Below are 26,901 nucleotides of genomic sequence, written 5' to 3' on the forward strand. Positions count from 1 at the left end.
GGAAGAAAATAATTTGCTGAGATGTCAGCTGGGGATTCTTCTAGAAAAACCTTGGAAATGGAGTGCTTCCACAGAAGATTCAGTGCCTGGACACCTTTCAGCAACAAATCATTAAATAGACAGGTAAATTACATGCTCTAGAACAAAACAAGTTTAATTTGTAAGGTCAATTTTACTGTGATATATTGGGTCTCATGTTGCCATATAACACAACAACGAAACCTCTAAAGAATTTAGTTTTGGAGTCACTTCAAACAATAAACCAGCATTTGTCTGCCCCCCAAACAGTCTCTTCTCACCCCAGTCTCCAACTCCTACTTTATGGGGAGACTCAAGGTCTGCCTCCCTTTTCCTCTGTACCTCCAGGGACAAAATAGAAACCTCCAGAATACAGAGTATGCTGGGGGAGGAGACAAGGGGAGGTGCTTTTGGTGGTGCTTGGTGTGGAGAGTATTAATGTGTGATTAATTCTCTGCATATTTCTTTAATTCTCTCTTCCTTCCCATGCCAACAGTTCAGTTTGATGGCCTGGGGATGCCCACTCTTTTGAAATGTAGTCAGTAAGTAGTCACTGAATGGCTTAAGCTTAGGCAGCTCTGCCAGCCCTTAATGGAGAAGGCCCACAGCGCTTGCGTGGTTCAGGCCTGTTCCCAAGGGAAGGAGACTAGCCGGGCTAGGGCCCAAGCCTGACCTAGTAAGAAAGAGAGTGGGTTTGTATATGTCATCTGAGCAAAGCTGGACTGAAACCCAGGTTTGGGGGGACCCTGGTCCTTGGTGTATCTATTCCTTAGAGACATGTCTAACAATGGCTACTTAGCAATATTTATTGACTTTGGTTTTGGTGGGAACTATGAAGATGTAGGACCATGGGTTAGTAAAATCATACCTACTTCAAATGGTCCTGTTTTCACAATTCAAGTATAGCCTGTATGTGTTTTCAAGATGAAATGTTTGGAATCTGTTTCCCCAGGCCACATTTGTTTAAGTAGAAACAAGAGCCAGGATTCATTACCTCTTTGTTTTCCAAAGGGGCCCTCCTAAGGCCCCACTGTAATCATATCCCCTGGCCAGCCTTTCCCACCAGCCCACCCAACAAGCCTGGGCTTGTCTCTATCCCCAGATAAAAGCAGCTTAAGCTGAGGGAAGAGACCCCTACTACGTAGTGAAAAGTGCTTTGTGAACTGTAACGTGCTGTGCAAATATTAGCTGTGAGGTTGCGAGATTGCTGAAGGATTGGTTAGCAACTAAGAATAGACTGAACTCTACAGGAAAATGATATTTTCTCCCCTTTACAGCTCTTTCAGGAAAGAGTTGCTCTTATAAGTCATTGGTTTGACCTCTGGACAAGCAAGCAACGTCAAGAATTCTTATTCACGATTTTTTTACGATGCACCAAATCACAGTTAAGGTAAATGTAGCCTAAGGATGCAATTATCATTGGTTCTTAAAGGAAATAAAATATAGTAAAATGTTTATATAACATTCTAGGGTTTCTTCCCCCCCCCCCCCAAGAGGAACAAATAAAACAATTGGTATTTTAAGGTTTATAAACAGAATCTTCTAGTGCTGCTTCCTCCTTGAGGATGAAACAGAACCTTGGGGGCTTTAACACCTTCCTACCATAGTGGGATGTTTGGTTTTTGCAAACCTCAGAAGCTTCAGCCAGTGAATTTTAACATTCCCTTAGTATATTGGATTCTCCTCAGAACCATCAGACAGATGGACAATATATTTCAAGTAGCTATCTGGCGCATAGGCAGTCCATAAATAATTGTTACACGAATGGATGGATCTGAAAAGTACCCAAGGAATGACCATGGTTGCAACATTAGGAATATGCACAAGACTTGTTTGACGGTGGCCATGATTGCCAGTGGGTCCTGTTCTTATTCTCACCGTGGCCTCCTAGAGTGTCTGTCATTTGCTTTCAAATACTCCAGCAGAAATGGTGTGCTATTTGAAAGTGTTAGTTGAAATTGCATGCAAGAACAGCTAGTGTTTTGATCATGAATTAATACTCCAAGGGTGGTTAGCTAGCATTGTGTTGGAAAGGTCACAACGTCTCAGTTATTACAAGATACTTTGCTAATGAGCATAGCAAATATCAGACATTAGTTATTATCAAAACAGCCAGTAACTCGTTCATGGGTCAGATGAATGTTAGAAATGCACTCTCTTTGGTGAAATTAAAGGTATTCAGATGTGGGACGGAAAATGTTCCAGAGAGCCCTCCAACATGCCTGGACCTGGTTGAAGAATCCAGCCAGCCCTGTAGCAGGTGCTTGTAAGGCTTTATCCCCAAGCAAATGGTGTTGTCAGTCTGGGGATTTGGGGTAGCCTGAGGCTCTCAAGGAAGGTAATAGTAGAATCCTGTTTCTGGAACACCATACTTTCTCAATTGAGTAAACCTTTCGCCCAAAGGACAGAGAGCTGGGACTTCATCAAGCCCACGGAGGAGACTGTATGAAGTGGTTGGGGCTTGTTGGCTAGGTTTGTTTGGGGAAACTCTAGGTATGGCATCATTTGGGGTTAGTTGTTTTCACTGCAACCTGGCAGTGAGGTTGTTGGGAGAGGCTAACCATTGAAGTTCTTAGGTAGCTTCCAGAAAGTATCAGGAGTTGTGCAAAACCAAATTGGCTTATTTTAGTTGGCAATACCTGCCTTCCACTCTTTTTCACACTTCCTCTCGCCCGTCTCTTTCAGTCAGCCATTACATCTCTCCTACCTGCTTGCTCACCTTCTCCCTTGTCTGCTTTCTCCTGCATCCGGGGGTGCATGGTGGGTTGTTAAAAGACTGCCCCTGATGGAGTCACCAAGTCACTGGAGGGAGACACACCTTCCTGGCTGTGTTGAAAGAGGCTGCAAAGACAGGCCACTGAAAAATAGGCTCTTTCGTCAATGCTTAAAAATCAGGGAAGGGAACTTTTTATAGTAGTCATTGGCTAGGTTTCCTTTTACTCCAACTTTACAGTTTTCAAGATAAAATAACAGACCAAAACCCACATCCATAATTGCTTGTGGTACATCATGTTCTAGTCTCATGTATCATAAACCACGCAATTTTAGCTGTAACCACTGGAGGTCATTAGAGATCTTGTGGTATATTTTGAGGCTCATTAACATTAGGCCTGACATTTTTGTCACTGGAAATTGTATCCTTTGTCTGGTACCTGAATTCTTACTGTGGCACAAGGATATGGAACTAATCCGTTCGGTGGAATTACTTTGCTTTGTTCTGTAACAGCTATAAGTCTGCAGAGAGCTATACACCGTAGTTGCATGAAGCTATTATTCCATAGTCTGGACTGATGCTTTTAGAAGTTGTATGTCAATTTCTAGTCTCTAGAGCTGACATCCTGAACCCAGCTCTAATTTCTAGTGGTGGTTTGTTGTTGAACATCAATTAGTTCATTCTGCCAAGTCTGGATTAAGTCTTTCTTCTACAACTTCCTCTCCATCTCTTTGGGTCAGCCATGTCTTCTCTCCTGCCAACATCTACAGAAACCATTTACTGATAGTCTAATCCAATTTGAGTTGTGCTTGATTTTTATTAAATCCAAAAGCCCAACTCATTTTATTTTTTAAAGTTAGTGCAAATTTCTTTTAAACACCTTTATTGAGATATAATTCACATACAATAAAATTCATCATTTAAAAGGTACAAAGTTCGTGGTATTTACAGAACTGTGCAACTATTACCACAATCTAAGTTTAGAACATTTTCATCACCCCAAAAAGAAACCTGCTACCCATTAGACGTAACTCTGCATCTCCATCCCCAGCACTGGGTAACCTCTAATCTACTTTCTGTTTCTATAAATTTGCCTTTTCTGGACTTTTCAAATAAATGCAGTCTTACAGTATGTGGTCTTTTGTGACTGGCTTGTCTCATGTATTATAATTTCGTTAAATAACAAAAGGCAACCAAGTATATGTAAAGATCGAATTGGCTTTATTAAATGGTTCATGAGGGCACCTGGGTGGCTCAGTCGGTGAAATGTCTGCCTTTGGCTCAGGTCATGCTCTCAGGGTCCTGGGATCAAGCCCCGAATCAGGCTCCCTGCTCCGCAGGGAGTCTGCTTCTCTCTCTCCCTCTGCTCCTCCCCCCTGCTCATGCTCTCTTCTCTCACTTTCAAAAATAAATAAAATCTTTAAAAAAATGTTCTCAAGTATCCAAAGCCTTCATAAAAAATATGCAATAAACATCATTATTAAATAAATAAATAAATCATTCATAAATCGGGAAACACCCCATCTAGCAAGTAGAGCTGCACTCTGAGAAGTTATACAAAACATAATGGAAGGAAAGTTTTTATGGATGGAGGGTGGGAGCAAGAAAGTTAGCAAAAGAAAAGGATTGTTCCAAACAAGGCTGTTTGCTAGGGGGAAAAGCAACGTGTCTTATCATGCAGATTACCTCATCTTTCTTTGGGGGATGGAAAGGACCTGGGTGAGATGGAAAGAAAAATGTTCCTGAATGACCGGTAAAGGCCCCATTTGTGGGGGAGGTTGAAACTGCAATTAGATTGTATTAAGCCTGGTTTGGCAACTCGGTCTAATGACACCATTTGGGGCCTGTGCTTTCCTTTTTTTTAAAACAATGTTCTCAAGGTTCATCCATTTTGTAACATGTATTAGTACTTCTTTCTTCTTTATTGTTAAGTAATAGTCCATGATATGGATATACCATATTTTATTTATCCATTCCTAAGTTGTTGGGCATTTGGGTTGTTTCCACATTTTGGCTACTGTGAATAAGCTGCTACGAACATCTGTGTGTATAGGTTTTGCTATATGGATGTCTTTATTTCTTTTAGGTCTGTACCCAGGAATGGAATTGCTGGGTCAAATAGTGACAGTGCAATCAACTTTTAATTATTAAACATTTCTTTTGAAACCTATTTATTCCTATAGTCCCTGTTCCTCCATCCCTGAATAAGGTGAATACATGAGAGAATTCAGCATTACTTGAATGTCTGAAATCTTTCTATCTAAGCTAGACTGTATTTGTGCAATCTGTGTTTTCAAGGCAGAGAAGTCATTGTTTAGATGTTTTGTCTTATAATTTCTGAATAATTTCATTTTAATTCAGGCAGTTATAGTTACAAAGCTTAACTAAGATATTGTGGTTTGGTTGGGACTGTGTTGTCACAGTTTTCTTTGAAGGTTTCTTCTTAATCTCCATGAGATATATTCCAATACCTAAGATTTTTCTTTTCTGTCCTATATTCCATATTATTAAGATTTATTTTTTTAAATTTATTATTATTATTTTGGTGGGGAGCAAAGCAAGGTTTATTGAGCACTAGTAAAGGTTATTGAATGATAGAGTACAAAGCTTTAAGATTTCTTAAATGGGGTTTTATGATATTTAAGACATTTTTCAAGGGTTCAGCTTCTTAAACCATAGCTCTGGCAAGCTCTTCCTCACCTTGACTTTGACGGGCCCTCTCCTGGGAAGGGCTTCTCTGTGCGTCTTTCACTCCCAGCAATTTTTACAAACGTCTAAGATGACATTTCCCCCAGCACATTATGCTTCTATGGCCACATGTCTAAATGACTCCACTAGTGTCATCCCCCTGCCCCTTGACCCGGCTGACTTTCCTGACTCCCTAAAGGAAACTGGCTGTTTGTGTGTCACTCCGAGAAACCCATGAGGAGTTTTCGTTGGTCTCCTAGCCACACTGGTGGGACCGGTTTCCAACTGCCCAGGCCCAGCAACAGGCAACGCCCCCCACGAAGGCCTTTGATTCCAGGGCTGGAGCTGTTCAAACCTGTAGCTTTCCCTGGTAGGTCCCTGGGGCAACACTCATGCAACTGTAAGCCCAAGACACAGATGGACTGTCTGCTCGAGTGTGTGTGTGTGTGTGTGTGTGTCAGGGGAGAGGGAGATCATGGAACCATGAAGGATTAGCTCTTGTCATCTGTCTCCATCACAGCCAACTAGAAATGGGGGGGCGGGGCAGGAAAATCTACCGATCGATGTACACTTAAGAGAGAATCCCCAGCCACTCTTTCCAAGCAGCCCCGGGGAGAGCTCAGGGGAGGATGTCCATCTCAGTTGTGAACGGTGAGGAAATCTGGTGTACACATTTTTCAGAGACCATATGCCTCTGGGCTAATTTTGAATACAGAGCAGCTGTATCATGCTGAGTTCCCGAGCACCCACCTGAAAGGGGAATATTTGCGTGTGGAGGCAGTGGACCACAGAGGGCCGTATTCGAACGCACCCTGGGTTCCTAAATATTCAAGATGAGTCTGGAAATCTGGGTCATCCTGACTCTTCGCTCTCCTCAGCCCCGTATTTTGGACATGCTTCTGTCCTTTCACACAGATCAGATGGTCACAGACAACCATAATTTGTCATTGGGGCAGTTTATTTAGAGATGGATGAAGCGAAGAAGGAAAATGCTTGAGTTTAAAAGAAAAGGAGGAAGCCAAAGGCCAGAGCTGTTTTATCGGGTGGGAATGGGGACAGAGGGAGAGTGGACGGTGGGAAGGTCACTGGCTTATGCTAGGCAAAGCCTGTGCACTTGAGAGTCTCACTTCCCATTTTGAAAGGGATACCGTTCTCTACAGGGATGGTGCCACACTTTATAATGTTTAACTTGTTTTTCCAGCACTTCACGCCACCCCATATTCTGTTCTGTACAGCACTTGTTGATTTTCTGTCTGCCTGTTCCACTATACTCCGGCTCTGTGAGGGCAAGAACTTTTTTCTGGTGCTTCCTTGTGTCCCTCTTAGAGCCATAGCAGGGACATAAAGCCACTCAGTGAATGCTCGCTGGATGGATGATGTCTAAAATACTCCTAATGACAAGAATAACAACAACAACAACAAAATCGGAAAAAAATTTTCATGTGTAGCTCTCTGGGAGGAAGAAACTTTTCAAGATATTACAAGTTCCCAAATATGGGAGATTATTGATATTTTGCTTCATTCAAGACTTTATGTTAATTAATTGACTCGAGACTTCTATAAAACAATTCCAAAAGGAATTATGCACAGTAACAATACCCAAGGGTGGCGAGTCACACTCTCATCTGTGTCAATGGCCCCTCTTGAAGTTGTTCATTGCACAACTTCCCAAATGCAGCGGCCCTGCTAATTAATACTACCAGCCATTGATAAAGTACATGATATTAGCTTCCTCAGCGACCAAGAATCCTTTAGCTACCACGACTTCTCTGCATAGGAGGAGTCAAATTCACAGGTACATCACTGGAAAATGGAGAAAGGTTTTAAGAGAACATTTGTCTCTGTTCTGTATTTAAGAATCTCTTTAGGAAATAAATGTCCAGAGGGTGACGGGCAGAAGCAGAAGTAGAATGCACAGTAAACACTTGGTGTTGGTCATCTTTCCTCCTGTTCCCTCCGTGTATTACTTTTGATGTCATGGTCAGAATGCTTTCAAGAGCAAATAACAGGAGTAGAATTCAAACCAGCTTAAGAAGAAATGGGAATGTATTGACTTAAGATTTGTCTAGCTTCAGGCCAGGCTAGATCCTTGGATTTAAACAATGTTCCCCGGGCTGGCGGGCCTGCCTGCGCCCCTCTGCCCACCCCGCCTTCTCTCAGCTCTGCTTCCCTATGTCTGTTGCATAAAACTAAAAAGAGAAGTGCAAGACCTTTACGAAGGAAATTATAAGTTTGTGTTAAAGGATAGTTAAAAACAACAACAACCCTGAATAGGTAGAGGTGCCATGTTTAAAGATGCCAATTCTCTCTAAATTAACCTCCTAGTATAAATTCCCAAATAGGATATTTTTATGGACTTGGGAAATGGATTCTAAAGCTAATCCAGGAAAGAAAATGGAGAGCAACCCCTAAGAAAAGTATACATGTAAAGAAAAAAAGAGTAAGAGTTACACTACCAGATAGTAAAACCACATTTACCCATTTAAGAAATACCTGCAAGTCGTTATCTCAAGGGTAAAGGGGAGCAAGGACAGAGACAAATAAGAGCTCTGAAGTAAAGGCGGCAGGCGTCTGTAAAGGTTGGGTAGATTGGATGCTTAGGCAGCTAGATAGATCTTTCTTTTTCTTTCTTCAGTGCCTGTTTAGTGGGCACACTGTTGATTACCCACCTGCCCACACCATTCTCTGTCTCTTCATGTTCCTGACAGAAGCCCTTTTCCCCCAGGCAGAATGTGTCTCAGAGAGGGCTTGTCACTGCCCTACCAAGGGTGAGTCAGGCTTGGACAGAATCAGGATGATTCCACCCCCTTGGTGGTGTCTGGATTACGAAAGGGCATGTAGATACTAATTCTGCCCAAGGCAACATAGAGAGTGGCCACTAGAGAGCTTCTGGAAGAATTTTCTTCACTCTCAAAGGGACTTAAATAGGGGCTCGAGGAAGGGATGTGCCCTTTTTCATCCTGGGATTTCTGTCCTATGAAGATCAATCCTCACAGGAGTCATTTGGAAATCACCTCGGGACAAGCCTAAGGACCAGAGCAAACTACCGAGGAGGCAAAGTGAAAGTACGCAAGATCCTCGGCCCTTGATGACATCATGAGTCCTTGAATTCACTAACCCTGGAGCTGCCCTGATTTTCCTCATTGCTTAAGTGAAAGGAAGATAAATGGGTTTAAAATGGTCTATTTATCTAGTCATACCTTCTCTGATCATATCAACTCTCCAGAATTTAGCTGCGAATCAGCTACATTTAGAAAAACAAAATGCATTTAGCAGTCAACTGATGTTCTTTACACACAGGAGAGAGCCTATTAGACTCTCATGCAGCGGTCTCAGTATTTAGTTAGCTCAGGGCCTCAAAAAGGATCTCTACCTACTCCTAAGACCACCATACATACATTCAGTGCTTTGTACTTGACTTGGCCTGAGCATCAAGATCTGCCTTGTGAAGTCAAATTCGCCGACGCTGAGAAGGGCTGGGCCCATTAGAATCACTTGGAATTCATAAAAACACAGACTCTGAGCCCCACCCATAGAGATTTTGGCTCAACTCATCAGGATGGGGCTGGAAAAGTGGCTTTTTCCTCCATTCCCAGAGTGATGTGGAACACGGCTAAGGGTAAGACACAAGGCCTGGGTGACCTGAAGGTCCCAAGGCTTCTTCCATCTCTCGATTCTACTCTTCCTCGGAGGCAGGAGCACAGACTGCCTGTGCCCTGATCCTTCTATTCTCAATTAAACAGAATTACCTGCTCAGTTTCTGTAGATGCCTTTTTCATCTTCGCCTGGCACTGATGTGTAGTGGTTGTATCAAATGTATCATTGTAAGCAACCCTAAGCTTAACACACATAATAAAGGAAATGTTTCCCTCTTATATAATTGAAAAATCCAGAGTAGGTTTGGCAGCAGTTGAAGCTCAATTCCGAGGTTCAGTAATAAAGCCCATGGCTTGATTCTTTCTGTTCTCCTGCTCTGACTGCCTTTGGCAGTCATGGCTTCATAATTATGTTTCCTCAGTTGTGTACAGAAGTAAAAATAATTTCTTTGAGCTTCACTCTGGTTGGACTAGTCTCGGTCCATGCCCACTTCTGCCAATTGCTGTGGCCAGGAGATTGACCCAGATGACTTGAATTAGCCTTGATCATATGCTTTTTTAGAGCCAGGGATAGAGTCATCTTCTATAGAACCACATGGACCACCATGTAGAAAGTGAGGTTATTTTACCTAAAGAAGGGGGAGTAAATAATGGGTGTCGTAAGAGTGCTGTCTGTTCACCGAGCATTCAACAAATGTTTATTGAGTGCCTACCATGTGCCAAGCACAATTCAGGGTGCCTGGGATTCAACACTAAACAGAGTGTAAAAGGTTCCTGCCCTCTGAAGTTCATACTTTAGTGGAACCACCCTTGTCCTAAAATAGGACAAGGGAATGTCGGTGCCTCTCCCTGGCTATTTACCACTGTAAATATTGGGAGCGTTTCCATGTCTTGGGAGTTAGAGCAGTGCGGTAGACTCAATAGTAGCCCCCACGCATGCCCATGCCCTCATCCCTGCAAACTGCAGATGCTACCTTACAGGGCAAAGGCATTTTGCAGATGTGATTAAGGATTTTGAGACGGGGACATTATCCTGCATCACTGGGGCTCAGCACAATCACAACGGTCCTTAAAAGGGATGCAAGAGGCACGACAGTCAGAAGACAATGTGATGTCGGGAGCAGTGGGAGAGATGGGGCCATGTGAAGATGCTGCGCAACTGGCTTTGAAGATGAAAGAAGGGGCCATGAGCTGAGGAGGGCAGGCAGCTTTCAGAACCTGAAGGGGACAAGGAGGCAGATTCTGCCCTCCAAGCCTCCAGAGGGAGCCAGCCCTGCCCACACCTAGCCCAGTGTAACTGGCTTCAGACTTCTGACCTCCAGAACTCTGGGAAAATAAATGTGTACTGCTTTGGGCCACTCAGTGGTGGTCATTGTTAGAATGAACAGAAATTTAATATAAGCAGTGAAATTTTATTTTTATTATTTTTTTTCATTCTTCATTCTAACTTACACATATTTATTTCGCCCCCCCCCCGCCCCCCGAGTTAGAAGCACCATACCAGGTGCTGGGGGCAGGGCAGCAAACAAGCCAGCCACCATGCCTTCTTTCACAGATTGTAGCCCAGTGGGTGAGAAAGACTAAATAGTGAGTGAGCCCCCAAACGGATTGAGCTTGAGGGTCAGCAAGAAGGGAAACACAAAACTCATGCTTAGATTACATTATAGTGCGCATGGAGTGTGAAGGATACAGGTTTCAGCAAAGGACAGGAGAAGACAACAAGGAGGCAGAGCTGGGGGGGGGTCGTGGTAGCCCCCTCCTACAGGCAGGTATTTGGGCAACAGGAACAGCCTGGTGGGGACGTGGGGGGATTCTGTCAGTACCCCTAAAATTCCACTATCATTATCTTATATGGTCACCTATATTGTTGCAAAAATAGCTTTCCACTAGCCACATAACTGATCTACCATGCTGGTTCCAGTTACAATTTCTTGCTCCTTCCCCGGCACCATATTGCTTCACTGGCCATAAGTTTTACCATATGGATCATACATGGGAAGTCATACAGCACTTTTATAACAATGACAAGTCTGTGTACATGTATTATCCTTTATTTCCCACAATCCAAGCAGTCCTGGCCAGCCCAATAGATATCAAATAAATAGCTACGATTGTGCTAAGTGACAAAGTAAAAGTAAGGCGACCTCACCCAGTCCAGGGGATCAGGGCCACCGCCTTCCCTGAGGATCTGACATTTAGGCTGGAGTCTGAAGGATGCCTAGGAGGTCAGACAAGCAGAGACTTGGAGAGTGAGTGAGCCACCTGGCCAGGATGACACATGTGGAAGTCTAGGACCTTCTCTATCTATTCAGTAATAATATCAGGCTTTTGTGGAAGCACTGGAAAATGTGAATAGGCAAAAAGAGGAAAATACCAATCACCCATAATCGCACCACCCAGATAGAACCTTCTTTTTATGCTTATGTGCAGCCATGTAACTATGAGTCAGAACATACAAATTATTTTAAAATCTTTTTAAAGACACCCTTCAATCACCCTTCCTTGTTGCTTTCCCCCCACCCAGCCTTGCTCTCTCCTTCACTGAAGACATCAGCACATGGTTCTCCACTCGTCTTATACCCCAAACCTAGTCATTATTCTGTGCGATACTAGCATCTGTGTGGCAACCCACCCACTTCAGGCCCCGGCCACGCCAGACAGTGTGTGTAAAGCCACCAGACAAGACCACGGGGGCTGCCCAGGTGACAAGAAAGCAGGGACCTCTGCCGACTCGACTGGCCCCTCTCCAGGCCACCTCTGCAAGCTCTCCTCCTGGTCATTTTCATCACAATTTGGGGAGCTTCTTTCTAGTTTTTATCAGGAATTTAAGAGCCGAGAATTAGATTCAAGTTCCGTATTACTAAGCCTTGTTATTTTTGCAAAGTACACATTGTACATTCAGTAGAACACTGCAAAGTAGTGTCGTGCATTATTTAAATGAAGCTATCCTTGTCACAATAAAGGAGCAAAGCACATTTTGTTCATTGTCTCCTTACATGTTTTTATTTCTCTTCACAGATTTCTTACTTTGTAACATTAACTAAAATGCAATGAGCCACAATGTCATTACGGCAAACTACCCTAGTTCTGTCGCTTGGGTACGGATTTTTTTTTTATGTGACTGAAGCATTGTCCTTCTTTCTTGCTTAAGATTCATTATATTTGAATGTGTCCCTGTAGCAGTGCAGATGAGGAACAAATATAAAACATGTATAATTGAGGTCCACTTTAAAAAGTATTCTTGGAGTGGCTGGCTGGCTCAGGTGGTAGAGTCTACGACTGTTGATCTCGGGGTTGTTGAGTTCAGGCCCCATGCTGGGTGTACAGATTGCTTAAAAATAAAATCCTTTAAAAATTAAATAAATAAAAAGTAACTCAGATTTAGTTCTTCTCCTTTGCTTGGCTGGGATGGAACAGTGGATGCTGTGGGATGGGAATGAATACTCAAGATACTGAGACCCATCTTTGAAAAGAAGGCAGAAAACATTTTTGTTTTGGATCTGTTTTATAATTCTAAATGGGAGCATATTGTCCCCCAAGCGCCAGTGAAAGGATTGAGAAGCCTGCCTGGGACCCTGGGGAGTTAGGTCAGGCACCCACCGGGATTAACTGTTCTTGGTGTCACAGCCTCATTCAGTTTGAATGTTAATCGGTTAACAATGAGAGGATCCCCTTGTGATACTTTTGTCTGTGGCTACTATATGCTGTCAGGACATACACAGCTCCACTCTTTGCCCTCTGCTTACACACACACACACACACACACACACACACACAGTTTCCACCGACTGCACGCCAACAGGTTCATTTTATTTATTTTTATTTAAATTTTGTTAACATACAGCCCAATATTGGTTTCTGGAGTAGAATTCAGTGATTCGTCTCTTATGTACAACACCCAGTGCTCATCACAAGTGCCCTCCTTAATACCCATCCCCCATCAAACCCATCCCTCACGCCTCCTTCCATCAACCCTTGGTTTGTTCTCTATCCTTAAGAGTCACTCCCTCTCTCCTTTTTTTCTTCTCCCCCTTCTCATATGTTCATCTGTTTTCTTTCTTTATTTTAGAGAGAGAAAGTGGGGGGAGGGGCAGAGGGAGAGGAAAAGGGAGAGAGAAACCCAAGCAGACTGTGCTGAGTGTGAAGCCCAATGTAGGGCTCGATCCCACAACCCTGAGACCTCGACCCAAGCAGAAACCAAGAGTCAGACACTTAACCGACTGAGCCACCCACGTGCCCCTGTTTTCTTGCTTAAATTCCACATATGAGTGAGATCCAGTAGGTTCATTTTAAACCACTCTGTTTTATCTCAGGTGTGATAAAGCTGCATGGACAGGGATCAAGAAAGAGCAGTGACCTAAAATAAAGTCAGGGGAGTAGAAACAAAGTAATAGGCAGTCATTGAACCTTGCAAACGAAGCAGGTAGCCTTTTCTTTAAAAACAAAAAACAAGGGCGCCTGGGTGGCTCAGTTGGTTAAGCGACTGCCTTCAGCTCAGGTCATGATCCCAGGGTCCTGGGATTGAGTCCCGCATCGGGCTCCCTGCTCTGCGGGGAGCCTGCTTCTCCCTCTCCCACTCCCCTTGCTTGTGTTCCCTCTCTCGCTTTGTCTCTCTCTGTCAAATAAATAAATAAAATCTTAAAAAACAAAACAAAAAAACCTTTATTTTGCAATAAATTTTAACTTGTATAAAAATTCCAAAAATAGTGCAAATAATTCCTTTATACTTTTCACTTGGATTCCTCAACTGTTCACACTTTACCATTTTTGCCTTGTTATTCTGAATCATAGGAGAATATGTTGCAAACATGATGCCCCATTAACCCTAAGCAGTATGTGTTTCCGAAAAAAACAAGGACATTCTGCTGAAAAATCAAAGTACATCCTCCAATATCAATAAATCAGCATTGATACAGTACTATGATCTGATCCACAGACTCCATTTGAGTATTCCTGATTATTCCAACAACATCCTTTATAATCATCCTTTCTTTCCCAGTCCAGAATCCAATCCAGGGTATTTAGTTTCATGTTTCTATATCCACCTTGATGTTCCTAAGTTTTTCCTTGTCTTTTGTTACTTAACATTTTTGAAGAGTACAGACTTACTTTGTTGAATGACCTTCAGTTTGTGGTTGGCTGATACATCCTTAAGATTGCATTCAGGTTATGCATTCTTGTCAGGAATAACACAGAAGGGACACTGTGTTCTCAGCAGATCACATTGAGGGCATACTATGTCGATTAGTCCCATGGCTCATGATGTTGACTTATCATTTGGTTAAGATGATTCATTATTATTTTGTTAATAATTAATAAGTAACTAAAAAGACTTTGAGTGATTAATTTTAAATTAATTTAAAAGTATTGGAATCTATGCAAATACCCTGTTCCTCATCATATTTTCACCCACTAGTTTTAGTCTCCATTGATGACTCTTCTGACGTAATTATTACTGTGATAGCTGCCAAGTGCTCATTTTCTAACTTCTTAATTGCTGCCACATGTATTATTAATTGGTGTTCTGTTGCAAGATAGAATTTTTCCTTCTCCCAAGATTTATAGATGAGGCCCCAGTTAGGCCAGCAGTTTGGGTAAATTAGTGGTGAAGACTGTCTCTGGGTCTCATGGGTGTTCAGCAACTTGTTTATGAAGGTAACTAAGCTCTTTTTTGTCCCTAATTGGAGGTGTCATTTTCATTTCACATTAGAACTTTCTGGGGATTGACCCACCTGTGGGAATTTAGGTTATGCATTTAGAGGTCAGAGAAAGTCAGAGAAGACACATTGCAGAATGAGAGCTATTCAGAGACATGGCTTTTCTTTCAGTGAGTTTATCAGCGTCCATCAGGACCTAGTAATAGGGCAACAGTAATCACTTAGCAGTGACAAATAGCTCTGTAGTCCCAATGGCTTGAGATAAAAGAGTTTGGGTAAATACTTATTGCCAAAGTTTCCAACCAGCTGTGAGATTGGCCACAAACCTCTGTAATTTTACCGAGTTTGGAGGAGAGTAGCAGTTCCAGGGAAGAGTTTGACTTACCAACACATGGATTACTTCCAAACTTTTTTGTTCTAGTGATTCTTATTCAAATATGATGACTTATTTGGTGGTTTGGGACTATATTGGGACTATAACAGATGTTTATTGTCAATATCTAAAGAGGGCAATCAGGTATTAAGTATCTCTTTTTTTTGTAGTTGGTAGCTACAGGGACAGCAGTGCATCTTTCATGGGCCATAAAATGTCTCTTTGCTCTAAGACCTATATGACCCCCAAGATGATCATTTTGGTGGAGGCTTGGATTTTCTATTCATTCAAGATCCATTTGTGCTTAGGTGGCATATGCAGAGTAATGTAAGAAGTTTTCTTAATGGGGGCACCTGGGTGGCTCAGTAAGCATCTGCCTTCGGCTCAGGTCATGATCCCAGGGTCCTGGGATCAAGTCCCGCATCGGGCTCCTTGCTCAGTGGGGAACCTGCTTCTCCCTCTACCCCTCCTCCCTGCTCATACTCTCTCTCTCTCTCTCTCTCAAATAAATAAAATCTTTAAAAAAAGGTTTTCTTAATGGATGCCATATTTTTAAAAAGTTTTTAAAATAGATATCACAGGGCACCTGGGTGGCTCAGTTGGTTAAGCGACTGCCTTCAGCTCAGGTCATGATCCCAGGGTCCTGGGATCGAGTCCCACATCGGGCTCCCTGCTCCACGGGAAGCCAGCTTCTCCCTCTCCCACTCCCCCTGCTTGTGTTCCCTCTCTCGCTTTGTCTCTCTCTGTCAAATAAATAAATAAAATCTTAAAAAAAAAATAGATATCACAGCAGGTCCTCAGTGGCTCAGTCAGTTGAGCAGCTGAGCAACTGAATCTTGGTTTTGGCTCAGGTCGTGGTGTCTGATTGGTAAAATGGTGCCACAAGTCAAGCTCCATGCTCAGCGGGGAGTATGCTTCCCCTCTCTCTCTGCTCCTCCCCCTATGTGCACATGCTCTCTCTCTCCTGCTCTTTCAAAATAAATAAATAAATCTTTAAAAAATTTTAAAATAGATACCACATTAAGAAATTATTGTTGAATTTGTTGAGGCATGATGATGGTTATAGTATATGTTTTTTAAAAATGCTCTTATTGTTTATTGAGGCACACTGAATTATCAAAGAAGAAATCACAAGGGAAATTAGAATATTTCAAACTGAATAATAATGAAAATACAACACATCTAAGTGGGTGGGATGAATGCAGTGATATGATGTCTTAGATTTGCTTTAAAATAAAATGGGAGTGAAGGAGGAAGAAAAAGGAGGAGGAGGGAGAGGAGGAGGAGAAGGAGGAGAAGATGATATAGCAAAAACCAGACTGGCTACAAGATGATAATTATTAAAATTGATTAATGCATGTCATAATAGTACTACAGATATTAAGGTGAAATAAAGATATTTTCAGATAACAGGAAACTGATAAAATTTGTTGTCAGAAGATGTGCAGTAAAGAAATGCTAAAAGACATTCTTCAGGCTAAGGAAATTGATACCAGATGGAAACTTGGATTTACAAGGAAATGGTAATGTGTGGAAAAACAAAATTTTAAAGTTATTTTAAAGATATATGACTGTTTAAAGCAAAACCATTGTATTATGGGGCTTATAAGTAGGTGCAGTATTGTGACAAAAGCATAAAGGATGGCAAGAACTATACCATTGCACTGTTCTTTAATTTTATATGAATATTCACTCTAAATAGACTATGAAATGCTAAGGGTGCATATTGCACTTTCTAGCAGCAACTTAATTGCATAATGCAAGAGGTATGCTTAAAAGCCAATAAAGGAATTGAAATGGAATACAAAAAATTCATTATCTTAAACCAAGTGGGAGAGGAAGAATAAATTTTCATAAAACAAATGGGAAAAACAAAAAACTGGTAACAAAATCAAGACCTGGATTCAACCATCATCAATAATTATATTAAATATAAGTGGACTAAACCCTCAAATAAAAGGCAGTGATGGTCAAATGAGCTTTAAAACAAAAACAAAAAACAAGATCTAACTGTATACTGACCACAAAGGATACATTGTAAATATAAAGACATCGATTGGTTAAAAGTATAAAAATAGGAGAAAATATACCATACAAATACTAAGCATATAAAAGTAGGATGGCAATATTAATATCAGACAAAATGGACTTCAAGACAAGGAACATTAACTGAAAGATAGAGAGGGACATTTTCTAAAGAGAAAAGGATCAATTCATCAAGAAGTCATAACAATTATACATATGTATGTACCAAATAATAGAGTTTCAAATTACATGAAACAAAACTGACTGAATTATAATAGAACAATTAAACAAAAAATCAGTAAGAATATAGAGCTGAGCAATCTTTTCAACCACCTTGACTTAATATTTACAGAAAACTAAACCCAACAACTTCCAAATATATGTTTTTTTATGAGCAAAATAATTTTTACCAAGATACATAATATCCTAGTCCAAAAAATAAGACTCAGTACATTTCAAAACTGTTAAAATCTAATTAAGAATAGTTTTTAACAACAATGCGATAAAATTTGAAGTTAAAAAATATAAAATATCTAGAAAATCCCCAGATATTTGGAAATTAACTCACTTATAAATAACCTGTGGCCAAAGAAGAAATCACAAAGGAAATTCGAATATTTCAAATTGAATGACAATGAAAATACAACACATCTAAATGGGTGGGATGCAGCTAAAGCACAGCTTAGAGGAAAATATATCATTTAATTTCTTGTATTAGAAAAGGGAAAAAGGGTTTAAAGTAATTATCTAAATTTCCACCTTAAATAACTAGAAAAAAATAGCAAATCACTTCCAAACTGAGTGGAAGGAAAGAAATGATAAGAGTGGAAATTAATAAACTAGAAAATGAATAGAGACCAGGCAAAAAAGAGAAAACACAAATTGCCAATATCAGGAATGAAAAAGGGAATATTGCTATCGATCCCATAAACATGAAAAAGATAAAAGAAAATCATCACAATTTTATACTAATAAGTTCAACAATTTAAATGGTTGCTTTGTAGATTTCTGAGTTGTTCTTAATCATTGTTTTGTAAATTCCACATACATGAATTGAGACAGTTTCACTGCTTCCATTCCAATATGTATATTTTTTACTTTTTTCCTGCTTTGTTGAAATGGCTGAGACCTCCAGTATCTGTTAAATTGAAGTGGTGAGAGTGAACATTCTTGCTTTGATCCTGATGTTAAGGGGAAGGAATTAATATTTCGCCACTAAGTGTGATGTGGCTACTATAGATTTTTATTCTAATTGCACCGGGAAGTCATAGGGTTTTACTTGCGTGAGTGACGTTATCTAATCTACATTTTTTAAAAAAAACACTTGGTCTGCTGTGTAGAGAATGGGCTCTGGGAAGAGGAGCAGAAGCAGGGAGACCATCGGGAGGGGCTGTTGCAGTTGTGCAGGGACGAGGTGGACATGCTTTGCCCAGAGTGACAGCAGTGGACGTGGAGAGGTGGTTGGATTTGGGGATACGTATTTGTAGAGCTGACAGGACTTGCTGATTTATTGAATTTGGGGTTAAAAAAGAAAACCCACACTTACAGCTTAAATAACTGTTTATTTCAGATTTTTTTCCTGTGGATTTTAGATATTTTTATTATTCATTTCCTCTTTAGAATGGATCAGTGAAAGTAGATACAGTATTTTAAAAAATCTAGCCCTATGTTATTTAGGATTTCATTTTTTTAATATAGTTAGAAGATTCTAGAAAGAACAAGGACCAATATTTATACTGGATTTTTTGTCGGTTTTAGACACTAGTGTTCTGAACTACATTTCTGTGTCTTTCTTTTTAGGTTTGTCCAAGACTGGTTTTCAGAAAGGACGCAAGTGGCCAAAGTGGATTTCTCTACAGTGTTACCACGCTTCATTTCTCTCTATATCTTTTCCTTTCTGAATCCAAAAGATTTGTGTGCATCTGCACAAGTCAGCTGGCCCTGGAAGTTTCTAACTGAACAGGTTTACTACTTGTCACTTCTCAGTAATAGGGCCCAGATACCACTGTATTCTGTCATGTGGCAATCGGGGTAGCTTCCTTCCCAATCTTTCTCTTTTAGCTGGGGTAATTTTTCTATTTACATTTGTGTACATATGGATATATTTAAGCTTAAGTCCACCATTTTACTATGTATTTTTTGTTTGTTCCACGTGTTTTGTTTTGTTTCTCTTTGTCTTTTGGAGTACTTAAGTGTTTTTTAGATTGTTAATTATAAATTATTTAGCAGTTCTCTCATGGCTATATTAGAAATTACAGCACTCATCCAGGGCTTTTTTTTTTTTTTTTTTTTAACCACTTCTGAGATAATGCAAGGAGCTTAGGACCCTTTAACTCTATTTACTCCCCTCAATCCCCTCCCCACCCAGTTTCAATGCTGTTAAATATTTTAATTTCATACACACACACAAAATACACATTTAAATTTATATGTGTATATATATATGTATATATATACACCTCACAAGACTATTATTTGATATAGTTAATATTTACTTATAAGTAACCACATATTTACTTTTTCTGTTGCTCTTCATATCTTCCTGTATATCTGAGTTTCCATTTGGGCTCATTTTCCTTTTGAATTCTCTTGAATATTTCTTCTAGTGCAACTTGCTCCTGACAAATTCTCTTATTTTTGTCTGAAAATATCTTGATTTTACCTTTATACTTGAAGGATATTTTCACAGGGAATTTGAACGCTAGGTTGGCAATTAATTTTATAGAACATTGAAATTTTCCTGTTGTTCTCTGGCTTCCATAACCTTTTTTTTTTTTTTTTTTTTTTGAGAAGTAGGAAGTTTTATTGTTGTTCCTTTAATGGTAATATTTTTATTTTCTCTAGCTGCTTTTAGGATTCTTTTTTTTCTGTCTTGTCTTCTGTTTTCCACAATTTTATTATGATGTACCCAGAAGTGTGTGTGTGTGTGTGTGTGTGTGTGTTTCTCCTGTTTTGAGTTTTTTGGTGATTTTTGAATCTGAGATTTAATGTCTATCAGTTTTGAAAAGTTCTCACAGTCTATTTCCTTATATATTGCTTCTGCCCCATTTTCGCTCTTTTTCTTGTGGGATTCCAGTACTTACATGTTAGACTGATTCACCATCTCCCACAAGTTTCATGTTCTCTTCTGTGTCTTTTCCATCATTTTGGCCTTCAGTGTTTCTGCCTGGATTTTGCTTCTAGCTTTTTGTTTACTAATTATCTCTTTAGCTGGATTCTAATTTGCTTTTAAACTGGTCCATTGAGTTTTAAATGTCAGTTATTATATTTTTCAGTTCTAGAATGTTGATTTGATTATTTTGCCAAAATTTCTCACCTAGATAATTAACTTCTTAGACATTAATTATAGGGTTGTTTGTTTTTTAGTTTCATGCCTAACAATTATAACGTATGGCTCTCCTGAGGGTCTCTCTCTACTTAATAATAAAAGACAAAAAGAGAAACAATTGTTATCCTTTTATGTGCCTGGTATTTTTGATTGAGTACCAGATATTGGATATAAAATTTTGATGCAATAATTTGAGCCTCTGGATGATGTTTCCTTCCTCCCGAGAGAATTTGCTTTTGCTTCTGGCATTTGGTTAGGCTAGGAATAGATCACTTAAATCCAATCAGAGAAGGAGAGATTTTAAAACTAGTTTCGGTCTTTGTGAGAGTTTGTCTAATTCCTGACCCTCACTGATAGCGATCTCAGAGGATGGCCTGGTGTGATTACTAGGGCTTTTCCCCTTAGTGGGCGCTGAATTTAAATTTGTTTCCTCTCTTCCTTGTGAGAATGCATAAAATTCTTTTTAGCTTCCATGTCATTCAGCTGTAACTTTCTGCTCTGCTTCTCAGCCTGAGCTTGACTTTGGAACTGTCAAATGCCTTGAAGTGAAAAGTCATGCCAGATATTGGCCTTCCCTCTTGGGTTTCCCTTCTCTCTGGGGTCATGGGCACATGAGCCCTTAGTGCATTGGTAGCTCTATATGCCTTCAAATAATTGTTTTATGGTATTTTGTCTAGAGGCTTAATTCAATTAAACCACATGAAATTTGCTGTTTCCATATATCAAAGCTGTTTGCATATTGGCAATATCACATGGTTCAACCAAAGGTGTTCCCAGTGGGAGGTTTGGTGTGAAACAAACGGATACACTGTTGCTAGTAGCAGAATTCTCAGAATCTAGGGTTAACCAAACGCTATGGGAGCACGTGTACAAAGATGGCTAATACATATATTCATATATAACATATATTGTCATCAAAGACTATTTTTGTATGGAGTGAGGTATGCTTCTTATTTGTTAGTGTCAAATTTAGATAACAAGTCAGCTGCACCAGAAATCCCAATGTAAAGAAAAATTATCTGCGTACCCGGAAACATTATTACTAGGAAATGGGCCTTAAAAATTTCTTGCAGTTTATATTTCTCATTTCTTTTTCTGTAGGACTGCTTATGGATGCCTAAATGCATTAGGTTTGGGTGGTTTCTGCCCTATACGCCAACAGATAATGAGTATGGTGCTTGGAAGCATCATTACATTGCTTGTGTGTCCAGCTTAGATTGGCTAATACCTAGGGAAGCCACTGCTATCTATGGGACCCTGAACGAACCCAAAACAGAAGATGAGGAGCTGCAGGAGAGACAAAGAGAAAAGTGCTTAAGAAAAATAATTTGGGAGAAAATTGCACTACGTAAGAGTGAGTATCATTTTAAAACGATATCTTACCCAACTATTGTAGAAACAAATGGATTTACATACAGATTCCCACAGAGGACGATAGCTAGGTCTTTCTGGAAGTGTGTGGGTGGCATGCTCTAAAGTATACTCCAGACAAGCTCTTCCCCTACCCCCTACTATGTTTCAGGTTAATGAATAAGAAAAAAAGATTTCAGATGAAATACAGAAAGTCAAGTATCAGTGCCTCCATTATTGCTCTGGTAAATCTCAGGTTTATGAGATGAAAAACAAACAAAGAGAGGTAACTATGAACACAGGCAAAAGCAAATAAGTAGGTTCAGGACAGAAGAACTGGGATTAGCAACAGAGGGGAGAAGTGAAACTGGGACTGGAAGCAGGAAGAATGGCATTAAAAGAAGAAAAGTGGGAAGGGAAGAGGGATAAGAGGCCCTCTCAGCGAAGCCTTCTGATTTGCACAGTGCACAACAGAACAAGTGACTTGAGTCCTGCCATCTTTTTTTCACTGACTCACCCTCTGTGAGATCATAACAAATGGGAGATTACTTGAAGCCAAGAAGAAGGGCAGAAATGGATGTGAAGCCTGTAAATCGATTAACTGGTTTCCACAAGAAAAGAGCTGCTTGTTCTCTGAGCTTTGTTTCCTGACCTGACATGACTGGTAACTTGGAACCCCAGTGCTGAGAGGATAAGAAATCCAAACAGAGTCTGTAAAAAGGGCTATAATTATTGCCATTTGGAATAGTGCCCTGGTACAGCTTTATTTTTGATGCCTTTATCTACGTAGACTTGGCGGAGAGAAGCAAGAAGTAAACAACGTAGCCTGCTGCTGTTTGTTTTTCAGAGGAGTTATTCAAAGTTCGACCCCCTTGGGTGAGCGGAACATGCTGCTCTAGATCGTTAAAATCCAAACCCCAGCCACGTCTCTCCCAGGCTCTGAGGGATCGAGTGGGACTACATGAAGCTTTGGAGAAACAGCTTGTTTTGGCATCCTTAGAAGCTTTGCCCAAGCGGTAAGCAAACCTCCATCTCCTGAAGGCTCAAGACCATCCCATGATACCAAAAATTCATTCTAGAATAATTTAGCTAACACGCAGGGAGCTTGTATAATTAGCTGACTCATATCCTACGACATAGCAATAGAACTAACTCTTTAATCTTCCAGAGCAGTGGTCTTTGACATGTTTTCTGAAGAGGGAAATCTGTAACATTCAAATTTTACATTTCAAATATTCTCGGCCCTGCAAAGAGGCTGGGATGTAGTACATTTTCTATGCAAAGTTATTGAGCAAAAGTAACATTTTTTTTCAGAAATGTTTTTCATGGAGTAAGCATATCCAAATGGGAATATGGGGGTAAGGGTAAGAGAATGGAGGTATTATTTAGAAAGCTCTGAGGACCAGATGATCTAGGAAATTTTAAATCTCTCAGCTGTTCCTTTTTAAAATGTCATTTTGAACCCCTAAGTATGTCACTACATTCATTTTAAGTACCCAACAAAAGCTAAATAAGTTCCAGGAGACCTTTCTAATACCCCATGGACAGAGGAGGAGAGACCCAGAGGCCAGCCCCAGCCCCACCTGACCCAGGAGCCCCATTTGCCACTGTCCCCAAAAACTGCAGGGAGAGACTGAGGTCCAAAGGCCACGTGCCTTGTTCAGTATAACTGATGCCCAGACAACAGGTTGGTACTCAGTTATCAAAATCCAACTAATAGGAAATTTAAATTTCACTTATTTCCTTCTTTTCCCTATAGAAGCAATGTTTCTGGAAGCCATTCCTACCCTTTCTTATTGAAGAAAACTTGGCATGGAGTTCATAAAAATGATAACAGTTCTTCATATGCTTCCCAGCCCCACTTCTTATTAATATCATCTCGGATTCCTGCATGCGAGGTACAGAGTATGTTGGGAGGCCTGTCCTTTTCTGAATCGGGTTTTTTTTTTTTTTTTTCCATCTACATGAGAAGATGTATAGCAATCTTTTGACCACCATGTGTATGAAAATGATTTCTTTTCTAAAAGGAAAATGGTCTAAGTGGAAATTTACATACCCAAAGCACTTTTAAAAATCAGAAGCAATAAAGATAACCATAAATCAAAATTACTTTTAAAAAAAGCATTAAAGGCTAAAACTCCAGTGAATCCTTATTGAACTGAACTTGTTGCACTTATCCCCAAAAAGAGCAAGGTGATTAGGATTATTTTAAAACCTCTTTGCCCAAGGAATTAAATACTATCATATAACCATCATTTCTCAAAAGAAAAATGTCAGAAATCCTATTTTGTGGGCTATTAAAGGAGGGTGTCATTAAATTATGTTCTTTCTATAATAAGTTATATAATTTTAATATAATAAGAAAAATAAAGGAAGCACAAAGAAGACATAGGAAACCTCTATTTTTATAGATATGTGTGTATATATGTATATATGACACACAAAGAGGGACATACGTAAAGGATGACATTCAGTAGGTTACAATCATTGGCCTACTTAGAAAGTTTTTTAAAAAATTCCTATTTGTAACAAAATGGTTGCTTTCAAGATATGAATTCAGTATTCTTTCTGGGCACCTAGAAATTGACTCTGATCATTTACAACTGGCCAGCTTCATGGATCCACATGAAAGCAAGATCAGAGTTTTGATCTCCATGTGGGCCCCAAATAGAGTCCCTAATGTTTAATAATGGGCATCAGGCTGGGCACAAAGGATAACCAGTGACAGAGTAGGGGTGAAAAATCTAGTTCAAAGTAAGTCTATTCTCCTATTTGTCTTCTTTACATAAGTCTATGCCATGATTACTTATTTTATTATGAATGTGATGGGTGTTTAAGCAAAAAGTAGAACATAACCATGTGGTAGTCCTCTGCTCAGTTTGAACTGTGACCTTCAGAAAGTGGCATGAGGTTTGGGAGAAAAAAAAAAATCATCGACTTTAATGACTTTCCAACTTGTCTGCTGCTAATGAATTAACTTTATCACAATGAAAAGTCCATTTGGTTGCTGAGTTCAAAGCACATTTCATATTTACTTAAATGGCAAATATTTAATCAATCAATATTGATAATTCAGAAATTCATGATTAAGAGGAAAACTTTAAATCTATTTTAAAAGGCCATTGCAAAATCATATGATCTCAACTTGATTATTTTTTAAGAGTTGCATATATGTCTCTTCATGGGTATGTACAAAGATAAAAAGGCTGGAAGAAAATAATTTAACTTGTTAATAGTATTTATCTGTGCTGGAGTTAGAAGTGTACTTAATTTTCTCCTCTTATAATTAGAAAAGAAAATCATTGAAAAAGAAGCCAACGAATGATAAAGCTTATCTTCCTCTTTCTATAATTTCTGGAAAAAAGTGTTTAAAAATCACAGCAGATTACATACCCATTGTATTTATTTTATTAATAAATATTCTAAAATAATGGGCTTTGGTTTCATTTTCTAGATGGTGGTGGACAGCATTAAGACAGGTATCATTTCTGTGGTGTACGAACATAGCGGCTTAACCTTGGAGAGCCTGCTTTATCTCATAGAGAAAGCTCTGGATGGACAGAAGGTACAGAGTATGGGGATATTTAGTGATGGAGACAGCAGAGAAATCAATTTACTCCAAGGTAAGCCTGGAGATTGGAAACAACAACCAACTTTGCACCAATGTGGTGTTTGTCCACGTGTATGATTTTCAGAGCACTATTTAAGTTTCAATTTGCTAACAGAGTTGATATCCCAGCTCAAAGCAGTCATACAGGAGGAGTTCCCTCTTATTCAAGGGAGGGTCAGCCTTTTTGTTCTATTCAGGCCTTCAACTGATTGGGTGAGGCCCACTCACACTGGGAATAGTAATCTGCTTTACTTAGTCTGCCTGTTCAAACATTAATCTCATTTCCACTCTCACAGACACACCCAAAATGATGTTTGTCCAAATATCTGAGCACCCGTGGCCCAGTCAAGTTGACATGTAAAATTAACCAGCACACCATTAAACAAGAACTTTTGTTTTCCCTCTTATTCCAGCCCCTTCTACTTTCTGTTTTTATCAATTTGACTACTTTACATATCTTATATAAGTGAAATCATACAGTATTTAACTTTGTGGTTATTTCACTTAACATAATGTCATCAAGTTTCATCCACGTGGTAGCTTATGACAGGCTTTCCTTCACTTTTTAAGGCTGAATGATATTCCTTGTATGTATAGACCACATTTTGTTTATCCTTTCATTTGCTGATGGCCATTTAGGTTGCTTCCACCTCTTGGCTATTGTGAATAGCACTGTTACGAACATGAGTGTGCAGATATCTCTTTGAGATTCTACTTTAAATTCCTTTGGATATATAGCCATACATGGGATTGCAGAATTACATGGTAATTTTATTTTTAATTTTTTGAGGAACCTCTATACTATTTTCCATGTGGCTGCACCATTTTATACTCCCACCAACAGTGCACAAGGGCTCCAATTTCTTCACATCCTCACCAACATTTGTTATATTCTGTGTTTTTGTTTGTTTTTAGTTGATAGTAACTATCTTAATGGGTTTAAGATGATATTCATTATGGCTCTGATTTGCGTTTGTCTACTGATTAGTGATGTTGAGCATTTTTCATATGCTTATTGGCTATTGGTATATCTTCTTTATATATATCTATTGAAGTCCTTTGCCCATTTTCTGATGGGTTTATTTGCTATTCTTTATTGAGTTGTAGGCATTCTTTATATAGTCTAGATATTAATCTTATCAGATATGATTTGCAAATATTTTCTCCCATTCTGTATGCTGCCTTTTACTCTGTTTATTATGTTCTTTCATGCACAAAAGTTTTTAAGTTTGATGAAAGTGTAGCAATTGTAATAGCAAAACCCAAGATCTATAAATTGGTGTGCACGAACAGCATTTTTTCATACTTCCAAATGGCTTATACCGCAAAGAAAAGGATGGGCTGATATCATTAACTTATTATGGGTCATCTTTTAAAAATGTCAATGGTTATCCTTCTCAGAGGGAAGGAGATGATGAACGTTTTAGAATTAAAGTTTCAGGGCGCCTGGGTGGCTCAGTTGGTTAAGTGACTGCCTTCGGCTCAGGTCATGATCCTGGAGTCCTGGGATCGAGTCCCACATCGGGCTTCCTGCTCAGCAGGG

General features: G+C 39.7%; 1 protein-coding gene across 1 annotated transcript in view; it reads left to right on the forward strand.

Moving 5' to 3' along the window:
- ECT2L (epithelial cell transforming 2 like) overlaps nucleotides 1-26,901 on the forward strand; it is a 64,094-nt gene continuing 37,193 nt past the window's right edge. Inside the window, exons 1-7 of the mRNA XM_034990778.1 lie at nucleotides 1-123; nucleotides 1,296-1,408; nucleotides 18,871-19,033; nucleotides 21,500-21,752; nucleotides 22,596-22,764; nucleotides 23,508-23,646; nucleotides 25,203-25,371. Coding sequence (XP_034846669.1) covers nucleotides 22-123; nucleotides 1,296-1,408; nucleotides 18,871-19,033; nucleotides 21,500-21,752; nucleotides 22,596-22,764; nucleotides 23,508-23,646; nucleotides 25,203-25,371 — 1,108 coding nt within the window. The 5' untranslated portion in view covers nucleotides 1-21. The remainder of the gene's footprint in view (nucleotides 124-1,295; nucleotides 1,409-18,870; nucleotides 19,034-21,499; nucleotides 21,753-22,595; nucleotides 22,765-23,507; nucleotides 23,647-25,202; nucleotides 25,372-26,901) is intronic.

The sequence above is a fragment of the Mirounga leonina genome, unplaced genomic scaffold, assembly GCF_011800145.1.
Source record: "Mirounga leonina isolate KUSES-001 unplaced genomic scaffold, KU_Mleo_1.0 Mir_53, whole genome shotgun sequence".
NCBI classification, from domain to species: Eukaryota; Metazoa; Chordata; class Mammalia; order Carnivora; family Phocidae; genus Mirounga; species Mirounga leonina.